Consider the following 19346-nt stretch of genomic DNA (forward strand, 5'->3'; position numbering starts at 1 on the left):
AATGTACACACACAGAGAAATTGAAGCCTGGTAAATCTTACAGCCAATACCAAACGCTTACCCACTGAAGGAGCACCATATCACCAGTCCTTCTCCGCCGTATCCAGTCAATTGCAAGAGGTGCTCAATTCCAAGTCGCCTCCAACTTGATCAGGATACTGGTCGGTCACCATGTGCCAAAGTCCGTGAGCTGCCGTCGCTGTTTCCCGAGTCGTAGGCTGATCTACGAGCCGTAAGCCGATCCCCCCGCTGCCACTAGATATAAGATTTCTCGGACGATACCACCGCTGTTACCAGTTGTAGAATTTGGAGGACGATCCCACCACTGGCATACAGTTGTAGGAGTTGTCGGACGATCTCGCCGCTGCCACCATTTGTAAGGGTTGAAGGTTGTAGAGAGGAACTTGGGAGGAACTAGGTGAACAGGGTTTATTTACAGTATATACATTTTAAACAAGCGATACATTTACACAGTCTAGCGCGACTCTCATATGGAGCTCGTAAAACGAAGCATACAGCATGCGAGAACACAGCTCACGAATACGAACACGAGCACAGAGCACGACGACGAGCACACTGTAGCAGCGACAAACAGCTGCATATAAACACTCCGCTCGACGTCATCGATCGATGTCACCGTAGACTACCCGCCTTTTTGGAGGAGGAGGGCTCACACACACACGTACGCACTTTCACTGCCCCCCTCCGAGGGCAGACGACCTTCGCAGCACTGGCAGCTGACCTTCGCGACGCGGCTGTCCTGGTGTCCATTGTCTTGCGTCCCCGTAGCCAGTTGGTCACGCCCGACCCCGGCCGGGGCCTCTAAATTCCAGAGCCGCCTTTCTCCTGTAGTCGCCACGTGTGTCAGCAGACTGTGACGAATCAAGTGGGCCCCGCACAGCAAAGCACCCCTTGGAGGGGGGGGGGGGGAGGGCAGCTCTTCTTGCAGCCGTAGTCCGCAGTTCTCTAAAGTAAGTTCATGGTTGGTTAGCGCTGTCCTCGCTGGTTCTCTAAACCGCGCCCCCACCGCGGGTCGATCGAAACACGTGCAGCAGGCTGAAATAGCTTTGCAGAGCAGTACTCCTGCAGGCCGATCCTAACAGTGCGAGTGAACGATCGCGGCTCAATATTTCGCGTGCCAGGGAGGTAGTGGGAGGGAATACGCGCCGTGTTCCTTCGTCGGCGAGACAAGCGGGCAGGCAGATGCGTGAGAGCGTCGCGTTCTACTCCAGTGGCTGCTGCGTACGGCGCGGGCGCCGTATCTTGAAAGCGATGGACACAGTGGACAATGTGCGTGCCCACCCGGGCCTCATCTTCACAACGATCTGCGATGTGTTCAAAGTACATGCGCCGACTTCCGGTAGCTTCCTCTGCGCAGTGCATTCGACGTTCCGTTCGCGTTGACGCGAGGGACAACACAATGGTCCATTCGCTCGCTGCTGCTGCCGCGTTTCCTCAGTCCAACGTTTTTGAGAGCCAGTTTCCGCGGTCATAGAGCGTCATAGACCATAGGTCATAGATCAATAAAACTAATATCCTTATTTTTCTTATACATAACTACTAGTTTGCTGTCGCCATCGATGCTTAGCATTTCGGGCGAAACTACAACTTTTTCCTCAGTGTACTCAGCCCTTGTAGGCTGCCCTAGATGTGTTCTTTAACTTATACTCCCTTGTGACGTCCTCGTGGTACACGATGCTCCCCGACGTTTATGTTCTGTAGAGTTCCACTATTCTATACCACAAGCCGCGAAATACGCCAAATCTCTCTCCTCCAGCTTGCGATAAAAATACGTTGTTTCTCCTGTTCACAATTCTGCCGTCCTCCCGTACACTGTGGACACCGAACGCGGTTATCAGTGTGCGCATTTGAACTTCGAGATATCTCCCCACGGTGATACCTGCCGGTATTACACTTGCCAGCATCTTGCCGTTGCAGGAATACGATAAGCCTGTGTTGGCAGTTGACGGCACTCGGAGTCATTCAGGGGCGTTATGAATCTTTGCGGGCCATGCCTAGTTAACCTGTCTGTCAAGCGACGTCACAAAATCGCAGACAATGAAAACATCAAGGTACACCCACGAATTATGTATCATTATGGCGAACAAAACTAACATTCTTTTATTATGTCCAATGATCACTCCAGCGCTCTGTACACGGAGCTGCCGGCGAGAATGCATTTCTTTGCGCATAATAAAAAAAAATGCATGACCATATAACGTTACCGAGCCCTTTCGGCACGCTACATCGCTCTAACAAATCTTCCTCACTGGGAACAAGTTTTGGCAGCCTTTTGAGCGCCCCATTGCAGACCGCCGCAATCGTCGACAATCCACTGAAAGCTAAGCAAGGCCAAATGGAGACGCCTGCACCACTCCCATCCCCCGGCTACCGGCTTCCACTGAGCTATCCTGGCCCAACCGAAGCCTTCTCCTCATCTGCACACTCCTCGCATCTAGTTCACCAAATAAATAAGAAAAATCTGTCAGGACCGGCAAGCTATTTCATTTGAAACCAAAAAAAAAAGAGGGTTACGTTCTCTTAAATTAGGAGAGCCTTTGGTCAGGCTGTTAAAACAAACCTGCGGGTCACCGCCCGTGCTTGCGTCGGTGGTTACGTAAATTTGCCTTCAGAAGCTTAGAATAAAATATGAATGTAATAACTTTACGTTGCAGCGCCCCAGGCTCTCTCAATGCCACCGCCTCGCCACGTGCCGATTTTGAAAGAATAGCATATACTGGCAACCAGACCTTCCTTAGGTATTGCTGTCCTATGGCGATATATCTGACCTCGATAAATTGCCCATGAGGAGAGACCACAGTCGTTATGCATATGATGCACGCGATGCATATGATGTCCGATTCACGAGCACCCTTATCGCGTTTTCACCGCGGAGCACGACATAATCGAGAAAGAAGGCGAGAAAATGCTGACCAAAGACGACATCGAACCGTCTTCTAGTCCATGGGCTTCTCCTGTTATGCTAGTCAACAAAAAAGTCACCACCTGACGGTCTTGTGTTGATTATCAATACCTGAATAAAAAACTAAGAAAGACGTGCATCCCTTGCCCCAAATAGACGGCACACTCGACTGTCTCCACGACGCCATATACTTCTCATCTCCTGCTGTTTGCTCACAATATTTGCACATTACCTTGGTCCACTGCGCCACTAAAAAAAAAGAATCTGGTGATCGGGATGGCCTCTATCATTTAAAATTCTGCATTTCGGTCTTTGCAATGCACCGGTCACAATCGAGTGCATAACGTATCCGCTTCGTCACATTTTCAAATAATCAACCTCCTTGCGCTACCACCACGACGTCACCGTACTTTCACTAACATCTGACAGCCACTTTCAGTGCCTCTCTGCCGTTCTTAAGGTATCCTGAAAAGACGGCCTGCAAACTCTTCAATATGCTATTTCGGATGTCGTAAAATAAGCGTACTGGTCCATTTGATCAAAGCGTGGGATGTCCAGCTCAGTCCTCACAAATTTCGCACCGTGAAGAACCTTCCCGTATCCTGTTCGGCTAAGGATGTACAACGCTTCATCGGCTTGTGCTTCTACTTCCGTCGTTTCATCCACAATTTCACCAATACTGCTCGTTCGCTCCATGCGCTCCTGAAAAAAATACTTTTTTTTTCAACACGGCGGCTCTCTACAAGCTGCTGCTTTTTCTGCGCTTATCGATGCCCTCACGACTTCTGAAATTGCAGCACATATTTATCGAACGGAAGTTGGCACAGCTGCAAGCGGCCATAGAATCAGTGGCACGACTGCGTTATTGCGTGCGTTAGTCGCATGCTGTCCACACCGGAGAATAATTACTGAATCACAAAACAAGAGTACATTGCCCTTGTCTGGGCTGTCGCAATACTTCGTTCCTACATGTTCGGACGCACTTTTGCCATCGTAACTAACCAGTATGTCCTGAGCTAACTTCCGTCTTTCAAGTACCCTACAAGCTCATTGGGTTCTCGACATTCGAGAATGCTTGCTTTCGAGCGTGAACTATACTCTCGGTTGCTTAATCAAGATGCCGACTACGTGTCAGGGAATGCTGCATATCCGCCTAGCTACATCGAGCCACACACCAGCACCCGCGTTTTGTATACGTTCGATCTCCTCCAAAACGGCCGGCAGCAGTGTACACATCACAGATATCACGACGCTACGGCGTGCTCGAGTTCCCTAATAATACGAACACACGAGCGAGAGCGTGCCCAAAAGCAAGCTGCTTAACAGCATCGACTACTTGTAAACACTGCAAAGACGCTCCATAGAGTACCACCGTCGTGACATGTACAGTATGACAGTGGCCGTACATCAGAGCCCTCAGCCAATACTGACACGGACAGGTACAAGCAAAACATTGATGTGAAAAGTCCTTGTGGATCAAAATTCTCGAGCAACAAATTACGTTTTAGTTGTCCTACTTCAACACATCGCCACCATGGCGGTTTTGTGGTGTGTCTACCAGAAAACACGCCACAGTATTCCGCTAAGTAGCAGTAAATTCAGACTGTTATTACGCAGCCTGAAGGTGACTGCCTATTAGGACAAATTGTGCCTAGAGCATGAAATAATACCTACGTGCCCGATACGTATCCCTTCTACCACCGACTTTACTGGCATCCTAGACCGGCGGCACGCGCTTCAAGGCAGAGCTTCCCAGCCATTCACTCACGTCCTGTCCGATGCGGTCCGGGGCCGCGAATCCATTGATGGCCTCTCCCGTGAGCAGACCGTCCTCAAGTGCGATATGGTTGACGCGGCAGTGGGCACCCCCCGCTGCTCTCCTCGTCGAGGATCCGTAGTACGAGGCCGCCTGCGCGCGGCGGCTGGACGAGTCGGCCCCGCGGTGGTCGCAGCTGCACAGGCGCCGGTACACGTACTTGAACGCCTTGGCCAGGATGTCGCCGATATTGGTCAGGTACAGAAGCATCAGAGGGATGCCTACGATGGCGTACAAGATGGTCACAATCTTGCCCCAGTTGGTTTTGGGAGCGATGTTCCCGTATCCTGCGATCAAGAACACCAATCAATGCATTGCACTTGTAAAATGCACCAAGTATTATCGCACACAATTCAGTGGCATTCCAAAGTCGCAAGTTACAAGGATGTGCAAGATAGGCCTATGCCAATATACCTCAACTTTTTTTTGCGATAGTGGCACCTCAATACACGCAAAGTGTACGATTACATGACTGCTTGATTGACGGCAACAAAAGAAAGTCCGGCTTCCAAGAAGTAACGTGCCTTCTTTCCGAGCTTTAAGGCCGAATAAATTTCTGAGGTCAATGTTCGAAATGTAGAAGCACTGCCTTATTAGTAGCCCTTAAATCAGCAAAGCACAGCTGATATCAAGCATACACCCTTTCATCAACACACGGTAGGTTGTATGTGCACTTCCATCAAATTTCATGAGCAGCCACACGATCCATGGTCAACCTTTTGTGATTCCAAGGGAGCCCTCCAGAGTTTACTCTCAGGACTGCGCCATGGATCATATAAGCAGCTTGACGCAGAGATCAGACCAGTCCGCCGACAAGTAGTTGACGAACGACACGACCTACTATATCAGTGGTTGCCTTGTCACCGTGACCTACATGGCAATGCTCAAGGGGACGCAGCTGAGCGATCTGACGAAGCGAAAAAACTTTCCGCGCTAGCGCGCAGCCTAACGTTCGTTCCATGGAATTCGTCGTACATGACAAGCACGCCTTCATACTATGGATCCTAATTTACAGATGCATGTTCCGCGCGACCTTCGACGACGTCACCGCACCCTTCTAGTCCCTCTTAAGCTTAATTGGAGTAGCATTTTCAAATGCATACTCCTTCCTTCTCGAAATGGGCAATAGCGCACTTTGTGACTTTTGCGAGTGCAGCGAAATGATCGGGCACCTTCTTTGCCAGTGCTCTCGTTTCAACCTGCAAAGAGCTGCCCTCTCAGCCACGCTAGGCAAACTGGACAAGCGCCTACCAACGAAAAAGAGCGTTCTTGGAAATTGGCCAACCCGAACATCAACGCCAGTCGCTATGGAGGCACTGCTGCATTATTTATAGGACACCGCATTTTGTGACAGATTGTGAGTGTATAGTGTGACGTAGAGGGAATTGGTGAGATATTGACACTGTGACACTATGTAACACTATGTGACGCCTTCGAAGACTGCGTCAAAGCACCTACAGAAACAGGTCTCTACTGTGCCTGTGGCTTCCTTGTTTATTCTTTTTTCATACTCTGTTTCTCATATGTGTCGCATCCCTTTCCCCCCTCCCCCGGTACAGGGCAGCCAACTAGAGATAATCTCTGGTTAATCTTCCTGTCTTTCCTTTGCCCTTTTCACCCTCTCTCTCTTATTGAATTTCATTGAAGTAGGCAGTCACAGTGTCAACTATCGGGCACTTTTCGCGAAAAGTGATAACTTGGAAAGCATATTTAGCGCCATCGAACAAAGACAGAAGGGAAACGGCACGGCAATGGCCTAGCTTCAACAACTTAATTTTCACGAAACACCACCTATTTAACCCATGCTCAGTGGCACCGCCTCATCCAAATTTTAACCATCCAAAAAAGCCGTCTCCTTATCTAACAAGTCGACAGAAGGGGCACTAACACACGTATCACTATTCCGACAGATAGCTTGAACTTCAATAATCCCTCGCATATCTTTATCTTTGCGCTTCGCAACATCCCGGCAGGATGCATACACCGGCGCACAGGCGCATGCCTGACAGTGAGTTAACCGATGACCGTACTGCTTATTTCTCACGTTTAGACTATGTTTTCGTAATCGGTCATTTAGACACCTTCCTGTCTGTCGGATCTATTTTTTCCCCACAGGACAGCGTAAGCTCGTAAGCAACAGCTTCTACGCAACCCACGGGTGCTTTGCGAGGATTCGTGGTGCATCCGACAGCTGGCTTACGGTACGGGCCTGTTAAGTGACCTCTTTTCAAGAGTTTTTCTGTCGCTGAAAGGACCTCTTTTGTGCCCACCGGGCAAGCCATATTTTAAGACTATGTGCCGTTCTATGCAGATAGGGCACTTGTTCCCTGGCGCTAAGTATGCTTTCCAAGTCATATAACCAACACGCCCAACAAATTGCAGTGATAACAAGACGGCTACCAGTAGTTAACACAAACAAACGTTATCCTCAACAGCCCCACTCCCTTATTCACTTCACGATATGATGTTCCCGCCGACGCCGTGCACCACTCCAATCCACATCATTTCAAGGCTGCCATTGAGTCCATATTCCATTGAAGTGGTCACCCATCCCTCATGTAATACCCCACATTGGGGCCTTTGAGGTAATAATAAATAAATAAATAAATCTACCATATGTGCGAAATGAAGCGCTTTATTCAGCTAAATGCATACAACTCATTCTGACTACGTAAATTTCAGAAGTGCACTTCCTGCTAGAGACTATGGGTAATTTTGTGCTCTCCGTGCGCACATTGCACCATGCCGCAAAGGTGCAAAATTTAAGTTAACTCTTCTTAGAGCTAAACCAACTTCGCCGAGGAACGTAGCGAATCCATGGTGGCAGGCAGCGCGAAGTTGACGTAGACGCGATAACAACGAAGCATGAAACGCCATGATCCCGTCATGTCAGTTTTGCCCTGCCTGCCACAATTAGAGTGAGAAAAAAAACTTTATTGATCAGTTAATCGGGGTTATGGCATGTCTGGGTGGGGCCCTCAGTCCAGCGTTCCACTGGTACTTGCGGCTCGCTGAGCTTGGTCCAGGAGGGCCAATTGGCTCACCTGATCCTTGCTTGCGAGAAGTGCCTCCCACAGCCGTACGAAGTCCGTGACGCTTAGAAAAGGTGATTTGAGGTTCCTTGGCCGAGCTGTACATTCCCACGTTATGGGGTCCAGCGTGGGTTTTGCGCCGATCCACGGGCAGTTGTCCATGTAATATGTCGGGTGCTTCATGTGTAAAAGGTTTAGGTGTGAGTATGAACTGGTTTGTATGCGACGCCAGTGCTAAGCTTGTATTCTATTTAGTTTGGAGTGCGGAGGGCCGTAGGTCCGTCTCTCCTTCCCCTGATTCTCTAAAATGTCGCGCACTGCGGGCAGTGGTTCCTCTGGGGGTTCTGGCCGCTGCCACAATGAATTTATACTAATTAGCACGATCGAATCGACTATCTATCTAGCAATTTATCTCATATCCAATTTTGCGAAGAGCCTCACCCCTTGAAGGGATAGACAACCCGCGAAGCCGCAGAGTGTCGCATTGCCTCTGAGAGTGCTTTATTCCTATACCAGATGCAACAACTACGAGCCTGCCTGTACTAAGCAGCACTCAATTATACAGTAGTCAACTCGCGGGGCTCTCTTCACTGGGGCTCATCGTTAAGACGTTAGGAAAGCACTCCTCCGGGCGCATGATAATGATTCATACATACCGTGTGAAAATGATGCGGAAACAAGTGAGGATGTTCTGTTATAATGCCAGCGCATTCGCCTAGCGTTTGAGTGGGTGTCTCATTTTCCCTTTATTAATTACTTCTCTCTGCGCCTTGCGGGTTTCCGCAGGCAGACAGAAGTAATTAATAAAGGGAAAATTAAAGGGACTATTACGTCATACCAATGGCCTTGCTTCGAGTTGTTGACAAATTCAACTTCACCCTGCCATCTGCTAGCCGGCTGGTTAGCTCAGATGGTAGAGCGGCTGCCCCGGAAAGGCGGTGCTTTCAGGTGCGAGTCCGGGACCAGGACAAATGTTTCTTCAACTACGCGAGGCTTTTCTTTCGAGGAACCCGTATGGGTTTCCTTTCTAGCACCTAGCTACGTTAAGGTGGACGTCTCATTTTCCCCTTATTAATTACTTCTCTCCACCTCGCGTTTTCCGCAGAACTATTACGTCAAGATTAAGTCACATCAAAACAATAAAAAGAACAAGTCTGGTGACACGAGCTACCGCACTCTTTCATAGGGGATCCTCATTCCATTTTCTTTTGCGCGGCCATATTTTGGTGCGCACCACGCCGTGCAAAATAACTACGTGCAACAGTTTTGCACCTTGTGTAAACGGGGTATAAACATATAATCGCTATAGTGATTGCACAGTGATGGAAAGAACGGGTGCGAAAAAAATTGGGATATGGGGGAGGGGCATATTTGCCAAGAACAATAAGTTTCTTATTTCTTAACACAGGTGACAATTGACTAATGAGGCCTACATTGCTTACGCTGTTGGTCTTTTCCCGATAATACATTCTTAAGGTCGTTCGCGATTTTCCTGCTCAGGTAAGGGCTGTAATTTCTCTGTATGTGTGAAAATATTTACTTGGTCATTGCGCATAAAGGCCATCGTCTTCACATGGCAGTGGCGACGACGATACTTCGATATCGCCTAATCCGTGTTGCCCTTTTGCTGCAGATCGCTGCTTTCTGTGCGGCTGTACTTTGCACCGAAATCAGCGCAGATCATCGCACGTGCCCCCGTGTTCGACTAGCCGAGCCAAATTGCGACCAGGAGGTGCTACTGTCTGCTGCTCCGGCAGCACTGCAGCATCACGGGATATTGGAGGCATCCATGAAAGGGAACGTCGACTACAGCTTGTTTCACTTGGCAGTGGCGACGACGAGACTTGGATATCGCCTAATCCTTGTTGCCCTTTTGCTGCAGGTCGCTGCTTTCTGTGCGGCTGTACTTTGCACCGAAATCAGCGCAGATCATCGCACGTGCCCACGTGTTCGACTAGCCGAGCCAAATTGCGACCAGGAGGTGCTACTGTCTGCTGCTCCGGAAGCACTGCAGCATCACGGGATATTGGAGGCATCCATGAAAGGGAACGTCGACTACAGCTTGTTTCACTTGGCAGTGGCGACGACGAGACTTGGATATCGCCTAATCCTTGTTGCCCTTTTGCTGCAGGTCGCTGCTTTCTGTGCGGCTGTACTTTGCACCGAAATCAGCGCAGATCATCGCACGTGCCCACGTGTTCGACTAGCCGAGCCAAATTGCGACCAGGAGGTGCTACTGTCTGCTGCTCCGGCAGCACTGCAGCATCACGGGATATTGGAGGCATCCATGAAAGGGAACGTCGACTACAGCTTGTTTCCCTTGGCAGTGGCGACGACGACACTTGGATATCGCCTAATCCTTGTTGCCCTTTTGCTGCAGGTCGCTGCTTTCTGTGCGGCTGTGCTTTGCTTCGAAATCAGCGCAGATCATCGCACGTGCCCACGTGTTCGACTAGCCGAGCCAAATTGCGACCAGGAGGTGCTACTGTCGGCTGTTCCAGCAGCACTGCAGCATCACGGGATATTGGAGGCATCCATGAAAGGGGACGTCGACTACAGTTTGTTTCCCTTGGCAGTGGCGACGACGACACTTGGATATCGCCTAATCCTTGTTGCCCTTTTGCTGCAGGTCGCTGCTTTCTGTGCGGCTGTGCTTTGCTTCGAAATCAGCGCAGATCATCGCACGTGCCCACGTGTTCCACTAGCCGAGTCAAATTGCGACCAGGAGGTGCTACTGTCTGCTGCTCCGGCAGCACTGCAGCATCACGGGATATTGGAGGCATCCATGAAAGGGGACGTCGACTACAGTTTGTTTCCCTTGGCAGTGGCGACGACGACACTTGGATATCGCCTAATCCTTGTTGCCCTTTTGCTGCAGGTCGCTGCTTTCTGTGCGGCTGTGCTTTGCTTCGAAATCAGCGCAGATCATCGCACGTGCCCACGTGTTCGACTAGCCGAGCCAAATTGCGACCAGGAGGTGCTACTGTCGGCTGTTCCAGCAGCACTGCAGCATCACGGGATATTGGAGGCATCCATGAAAGGGGACGTCGACTACAGTTTGTTTCCCTTGGCAGTGGCGACGACGACACTTGGATATCGCCTAATCCTTGTTGCCCTTTTGCTGCAGGTCGCTGCTTTCTGTGCGGCTGTGCTTTGCTTCGAAATCAGCGCAGATCATCGCACGTGCCCACGTGTTCCACTAGCCGAGTCAAATTGCGACCAGGAGGTGCTACTGTCTGCTGCTCCGGCAGCACTGCAGCATCACGGGATATTGGAGGCATCCATGAAAGGGGACGTCGACTACAGCTTGTTTCCATTGGCAGTGGCGACGACGACACTTGGATATCGCCTAATCCTTGTTGCCCTTTGCTGCAGGTCGCTTCTTTCTGTGCGGCTGTGCTTTGCTTCGAAATCAGCGCAGATCATCGCACGTACCCACGTGTTCCACTAGCCGAGTCAAATTGCGACCAGGAGGTGCTACTGTCTGCTGCTCCGGCAGCACTGCAGCATCACGGGATATTGGAGGCATCCATGAAAGGGGACGTCGACTACAGCTTGTTTCCCTTGGCAGTGGCGACGACGACACTTGGATATCGCCTAATCCTTGTTGCCCTTTTGCTGCAGGTCGCTGCTTTCTGTGCGGCTGTGCTTTGCTTCGAAATCAGCGCAGATCATCGCACGTGCCCACCTGTTCCACTAGCCGAGTCAAATTGCGACCAGGAGGTGCTACTGTCTGCTGCTCCGGCAGCACTGCAGCATCACGGGATATTGGAGGCATCCATGAAAGGGGACGTCGACTACAGCTTGTTTCCCTTGGCAGTGGCGACGACGACACTTGGATATCGCCTAATCCTTGTTGCCCTTTTGCTGCAGGTCGCTGCTTTCTGTGCGGCTGTGCTTTGCTTCGAAATCAGCGCAGATCATCGCACGTGCCCACGTGTTCCACTAGCCGAGTCAAATTGCGACCAGGAGGTGCTACTGTCTGCTGCTCCGGCAGCACTGCAGCATCACGGGATATTGGAGGCATCCATGAAAGGGAACGTCGACTACAGCTTGTTTCCCTTGGCAGTGGCGACGACGACACTTGGATATCGCCTAATCCTTGTTGCCCTTTTGCTGCAGGTCGCTGCTTTCTGTGCGGCTGTGCTTTGCTTCGAAATCAGCGCAGATCATCGCACGTACCCACGTGTTCCACTAGCCGAGTCAAATTGCGACCAGGAGGTGCTACTGTCTGCTGCTCCGGCAGCACTGCAGCATCACGGGATATTGGAGGCATCCATGAAAGGGGACGTCGACTACAGCTTGTTTCCCTTGGCAGTGGCGACGAAGACACTTGGATATCGCCTAATCCTTGTTGCCCTTTTGCTGCAGGTCGCTGCTTTCTGTGCGGCTGTACTTTGCTTCGAAATCAGCGCAGATCATCGCACGTGCCCACGTGTTCGACTAGCCGAGCCAAATTGCGACCAGGAGGTGCTACTGTCGGCTGTTCCGGCAGCACTGCAGCATCACGGGATATTGGAGGCATCCATGAAAGGGGACGTCGACTACAGCTTGTTTCCCTTGGCAGTGGCGACGACGACGCTTCGATATCCCCTAATCCTTGTTGCCCTTTCGCTGCAGGTTAGTGTTTGAACAAATTTGTACTTTTTCTTTTTCTTCTTTTTTTCTTGCGTTGTCGTCGTTACTGCCAAGTTGTGAAGTTGTAATATTTTTTTTGCTTGCTACCATGCCTTCGAATGATGAACTGTCTCGTGAACTAGAAAAAATGCGCTTTGAGATTCAGGGACTGCGAGAGAGTGTTTCACTGTTTAACACTCTGTACGAGGAAATGAAAAATAACCAGGAGACGCTAGTTTCTGAGAATAAGACGTTGAAAAAATCAAACGAACAGCTGTCAAAGAGGGTGGCAGACCTTGAACAATATTCTAGACAGAACAATATTTAAATTAAAGCTGTACTTTGGAGTGATGATGAGAACTGCGTCAAAGTCATTCAGACCATCACAGAAAACGTTGGCTGTCCTGTTACGCCTAGTGATGTTGACATCGCCCACCCTGTTAATTCAAAGCGCGGCAAGAATGTAATCGTTCGTTTCCGCTCGCAGCTAAAGAAATCAGACTTTCTGAGGAAGGCTAGAACGGCTCCTCTAACAACGACAACACTTGGCTTTTCTCGGGAAAATAAGGTTTTCGTAAACGAGCACCTCACCCCTGAAAATAAACGCCTGTTTGCGCAAGCACTCGCACTGAAAAAAGAAATAAAATGGAAGTTCATGAGGACCGATAATTGCCCTATAAAAGTTAGAAAGACTGAAAACAGCAGAGTGTACGCAACAAGAGATGACCGTGACCTAGCTGTCATCACTGAGCAGTCCCCCTCGTCGCAGGGTTGGAAATGGATGTACGAGAACATGGAATACAAAGGATTATTTCTACCCAAAGAAATCAAATACTGCAATTCATTATGTGAATCTGTCCTACATACAGGCACGTACCCAGGGGGGGGGGCCCGGGGGGCCCGCCCCCCCCCCCCCGAAATAAAGTGGCATACCCCGCCCTCTCCACCCACGCCACCACTCCTCACACATTCCTAAAGCGCCGCCAGATCAATGTTGAGACTTCGCAGCTGTTCATCGGTCAGCATTATGCTGCCTTTTTCACTCCTTTTAGATGGCGGTAGTTATCGCCATCTCTTGTAAAGTGAAGCACAGTTTTCTCGTAGATTCCGCACCCGCGCGATTAACGCGAGATGCGTTCAGTTGCCACCATCTATTCAACCGTCACGCGCATAGCTGTTGCTTTTGTTAGTCAACCTTCTTTGTTTAGGCTGATCCTGGGACCAGGAAAGGGATGCGGCTGTTACTCAGCTGGTCTGCACTCTCATGGAACGAGTTGCGGCCAGAGAAAACGCCAAGTGCGTTTAACTTATCCCTTTGCTTCATTATTTCCTTGAGTTACGGCTCACCGCGACGCTGGCAGATGTCCGGAACCATATACACGTGATATGGGTTAGATAAGGTGGGAAATAAAATAATGTGAAAGAGCGTCCATCATGGAACCCTGCAATAACCCTTAAACCCATAAGCAAGATGACTGTCGCCCGTTACCTCGTCTGTCTTTTCCTAACTGTATAGCACTTTTCGTGCAAAATTGGCAACTGGAAACAAAAATCGCAAGGAGTTGAGAAATTAAGCGATCTACTAAGGGAGAGAGCCAAGGCAACAACCAAACTGCAAGCAAAAGCGAAAAATAAAAAAGTTAACCGTTGTTTATGAGAATATGTATGCATCAACATCTTTTTATTTAAAAAGGAAGTAGAGAAAAAACGCCGCCGGAAGTGGAAAACAATTGTTTTGAATGACGCTTCTACAGTTATCGGTCGAACCGCCTCACGTAGCCACTTCTCTGCTGTGTTTATGTGGGTGTTTTTCTAACCATTCGCCGTGAGCGCAGTACGCCTAGAATCGCCTGCGCTCTACGCGGTTGTATGGTACTGGCGGCCGCACAGCGTTACGCAATTCGCGGAACTGTCAAAACTGATGAACAAGGCGAAAATAACTGATATTCGAAACTATAACATGAGAAAGACTGAAGAAGCCGTAAAAAATGAACGCAGCCTGAAATCAGTAAAAACGATACCTGGCATAGGACAAACCATGATGTATGCACTAAAAGATAAGAAGGATAATATCATCAGCATTCTCGAAGATATAGTAAAAGCAGCGGAAAAATTCTAAGCTGACCTGTATACAGTACCCAGTGGAGTCACAATAGTTCACTTAGAAACAGTAATGCACAGGATACAGAAACTCTCCTATAACTAGCGATGAGGTCAGAAGGGCCTTGCAAGACATGAAACGATGAAGAGCGGGAGGATAAGGTGGGATAACAGTCGATTTAATCAAAGATGGAGGAGACATAATGCTTGGAAAACTGGCGGCTCTTTATACGAAGTGTCTATCGACTGCAAGGGTCCCAGAAAACTGGAAGAATGCAGACATTATACTAATTCACAAAAAAAGGAGACGTTAAAGAATTGAACAATTATGGGACCATTAGTTTGCTCCCAGTATTATATAAAATATTTACCAAAATAAGATCCAATAGAATAAGGTTAACACTGGATTTTGTCCACCAAGGGAATAGGCTGGCTTCAGGAAGAGATACTTTACAATGGATCACATCCATGTCATCAATAAGGTTATCGCGAAATCTGCAGACTACAATAAGCCTCTCTATGTGGCATATATAGATTATGAAAAGGCATTTGATTCAGTAGAGCTACCAGCAATCGTAGAGGCACTACGTAATCAAGGAGTACAGAACTCTTACGTAAAAAGCTTGGAAAATATTGGTACATGCGTGAGATATTTGTTTGTTTGAACGAGGCGCGTGGGCGCCATCATTCCAGAAATGAGGAGGAAGAACGAACTGGGCTCGCGGTGTGAATCTAACCGGTCAGCGCATCAATCGTCGTAAATACAATCTGTAAATAGTTTCTTGTCTTACTGACTCGTCTTTCGCGTTAGAATATCTACAAATGTTCTACAGCTACCTTAATTCTACACAAGAAAAGCAGGGGGATACCTATAGAGAAAGGCGTCAGACAGGGAGACACAATTTCTCCAAAGCTATTTTCTGCGTGCTTCGAAGAATTCAAGCTATTAAACTGGGAAGGCTTAGGAGTAAAGATCGACGGCAAATATCTCAGCAACCTTTATATCGGTTTGCCGATGACATTGTTCTATTCAAAAACAATGCAGACGAGTTACAAGAAATGATTGGAGACCTTAACAGAGAGAGTGTAAGAGTGGGGTTGAATATTATTATGCAGAAGATCAAGATAATGATAAATAGCCGGGCAAAGCAACAAGAGATCAGGATGGCCAGTCGGCCACTAGAGACTGTGAAGGAGTACTTTTACCTAGGTCAATTAATCAGAGGGAACCCTGATCATGAGAAGGAAATTCACAAAAGAATAAAAATTGGTTCGATCACAAAGGGCAGACATTGCCAGCTCCTGACTGGAAGCTTACCATTATTATTGAAAAGTAAGGTGTGCAATCAGTGCATTTTGCCAGTGCAATATGTCCAGTGCCAATGCGTTTGCCAGTGCATTTCCCAGTGCATTTTGCCAGTGCATATGGGGCAGAGATTGAGAGCAAGTTAAGGACCACGCAAAGAGCGATCGAATGAAGATTGCTAGGCATAACGTTAAGAGAGAAAGACAGTGGTTTGGATCAGAGAGCGAACGGGTATAGACGATATTCTAATTGACATCAAGAGGAAAAAATGTAGCTGGGCAGGTCATGTAATGCGCCAGCTAGATAATCGTTGGACCATTAGGGTCACAGAATGGGTACCAAGAGAAGGGAAACGCAATCGAGGACGACAAAACACTAGGTGGAGCGATGACATAAGGAAATTCGCGGGCGCTAGTTGGAATCGGTTGGCACAGGACAGGGGTAGTTGGAGATCGCAGCGAGAGGCCTTCGTCCTGCAGTGGACATAAAATAGGATGATGATGATGATGATGATGATGATGATGATGATGATGTAGGTGGTGGCCCCCCCCCCCCCCCCGACAAAAAATCCTGGGTACGTGCCTGCCTACACATCAACGTGCGCTCTGTCTTAAACAAGGAAGACGATATCTCACTTTTTCTCGATCAGTTTTCTTTCGGATTCGACATTATAATATTGTCTGAAACATAGTGCGCCTCCGGATGTAAAATGTTCCAGCCGCATGGTTACCAAAGCATGGCGCTTCTTGTGACTAGACTTAAAAATTGTGAAATACTATCTACGTACAGCTGTTCAACTGTTGACTATGAGATCTTAACACTGAAACATAAAGATCAAGTTATTTCTGTTGTTTATCATCCTCCTAGCGGAAATTTAACAGCCGTTCAACTGTTGACTATGAGCTCTTGAAACTGAAGCACAAAGATCAAATCATTTCTGTTGTTTATCGTCCTCTTAGCGGAAACTCAGCGCGCTTCATTCAGTTCTATGAGGCTTTCTTACATTATGTTAGGAAAACTATAGGTTTATATGCGCTGGTGATTTCGATATCAATGTTTTAGATGATAACTGCTCGCAAGATTTCTTTTCTTTACTATCATCATCGGGTTTTGAAAATTACATCGGTACGCCAACAAGAATCACGTGTTCCTTCTTATCTGCCCTTGACCTTATTGCGATAAATATAGACACTGCAGTCTATAGTGCTCGTACGATTGCATCCGACCTTCGTGATCACTGTCCAGTTTTTCTGATGTATCGTAATAAATCCAACGCGTGTAGAAACTCGACTACTGCATTTAAGATACAGCTTGTCGCAAAAGAAAGGCTTGAGTCTTTTAAAAAGGAAATATCTAGTTGCGACTGGTTATCTGTATTAGAAAACCAAGATGCGAATGACGCATACTATATTTTCATCCATAGCTTTACAAGAATTTACGATAAACATTTCCCTTATAAAGTTAGAAAATCTGCAAGAAAAGCTAGAAAACCATGGATCACTAAACAACATTTGAAGATGATTAATGAAAAGCATCGTAAGTCCCATCCATCTTTACGGACACGTTCTGAGATCGCATTCGAAGAATTTAAAATTTATAGGAATCAATTGAATGCTGAGCTCAAGGAAGCAAAAAATACATAATATCAAAGTATTTTTGCGGATGTCAGTGCACAGCAGCCGGGTGTAACGTGGAAAGTAATCAATACTTTACTGGGTCGTAAGAACAAAACCAGTGTCTGAGCCGTGCCCTCCGTGGCCATTATAAAAGTGCAAGCAAACGCTGATCAGACGGCTCATTCCCCAAATATGGAGATGCCCATGAGGATGGTGCTGTAAGGTCTATAGTGCAACTGACGATAACGGTAGAGAAAAAAATATTGCTGAGGTATTTCTCACCGGTTACCTTAGCACAGACGCTGTGAATACGGAGGCAAGTCAACTAACAAGACATTTACCCAATATGGCAATGGTATCGAACATAGGGTCAGTTTCCAGATATCTCAACGCAAGAACGCTACGAAATACACCGGCGTTCCACGTATTGTTTGACATGTATATCTTCGTACAGTGCAAAATCAAACTGATGCGAATGCAAATATTTTCGAGCGTACTTTGGAGACAGACATAGAGGAACCGAGACGCGTCGTGTTTTGTAATAAATGGACATCATTTCATTACTTCAATCTTCTATTCAGCAACTGGAATAGCTTATAAGAAGTGAATAATTAAAATATGTTCGAAACAATATTCTGAACCAAATGAACAAAGTTTAGGTCTTTGAGCTAAGGTTTGTACATTACGTTCAGAAAACTGTCCAGAATTTGTGAAGCTCAGAAAATTTAGAATGTGTACATCTACTTTTCAGCCGAAGAATAGGATTCGGCATATCTGGCGCAGCCTGTTTTTCGAGAATCTCCTTGTCAAAAAAAAGTTATTAAAGAAGTCGCAGTTTCACCCGAAAGGCGGATCATCGATTACGATGACAAATTATTAGACAGCTATAAGAATTGAGAAATGTAGTTTTATCGGCGGTATAAAGTTGTAAGCATTTGCTTACTAACTAAAGTAACAAGCATGGTATCATGCACGGCCAGGCAAACATGAACACATCTCACTCGGTGACCGTGGACACTCGGTCAAAACAGTGACGTGAGAAAGCGCGGCAGCAGCAGCGAGCGCACGGACCTTCGTGCTGCCACTCGCTTCAGCGCTAACGAAGCGGTGAGAACACAGCGCACACGAAGCTATCAGCGCTCGCTGCGCCTAGACTTTGTACCCATGGCAGATATTGCTTATATACAAGAAAGTAACTGCGGTCAACCGCGCCGTACACAGCCACAGCCGAAGTAAAACACCCCCCTCCATCACCCGGCGCCTTGTGCGCGGTGGAATGCGGTGAGCTTCGTCTCTGTCTTCCTTCCTTGCGTGCGAGATCGAGCTACCATCCCCAACTCATCCTTCCACGCCTTCACTCGCACCCACGACATGCATGCAGCGCGCGGCCACGATGTTATCGCACATGGACTTTACGCAAAACATTACGGTGACGTCGACGGAGGAAATAGGCCTGGAATGTCCACTTAATTGCCATCGCAATAAAAAAAATTTGCATATGTACAGAAAATAAGAGTAAATATTGTACAATGTGTTGATGGGCAATAACATGCAGGAACAAATAGCTGGCTTACCGCGTTTATTAAATGATTCTTCAGTGCATAATATATGCGTGTTCCGTGCCGCACGCGGAGGCTTAAAATTAAGTTCTGATGTGAAGTAACACCCCTTACTGCACAAACTCTACTGCGATATTTTGTCTTCCACTTTCAACAATTCAATGGCTGGCAGCTGCTCACGTCAATCAACTACTGCAAGCATATTTCGGATGTCAGTACAAAAAACAACAAACCAAAGTTTCTTTCATCGGGATGCATCTGCACTTTCACCACATCTGGCAAAAAAAAATACTATGTTCATTATGTGCTACCATCGCCTACACGAACAATGGAGGAATGCATACCAGATTCTTATTTTGTTGCTGTTAACAGAATTT

At 47.8% G+C, this 19346-nt stretch overlaps 1 protein-coding gene across 1 annotated transcript in view; it reads right to left on the minus strand.

Annotated features, from left to right (window-relative positions):
- LOC135913219 (TWiK family of potassium channels protein 7-like) overlaps window positions 1-19346 on the minus strand; it is a 611814-nt gene that overhangs the window by 188212 nt on the left and 404256 nt on the right. The window contains exon 2 of the mRNA XM_065445825.1: window positions 4692-5026. Within this exon, the coding sequence (XP_065301897.1) occupies window positions 4692-5026 (335 nt within the window). The remainder of the gene's footprint in view (window positions 1-4691; window positions 5027-19346) is intronic.

Source organism: Dermacentor albipictus, chromosome 2, assembly GCF_038994185.2.
Source record: "Dermacentor albipictus isolate Rhodes 1998 colony chromosome 2, USDA_Dalb.pri_finalv2, whole genome shotgun sequence".
NCBI lineage: Eukaryota > Metazoa > Arthropoda > Arachnida > Ixodida > Ixodidae > Dermacentor > Dermacentor albipictus.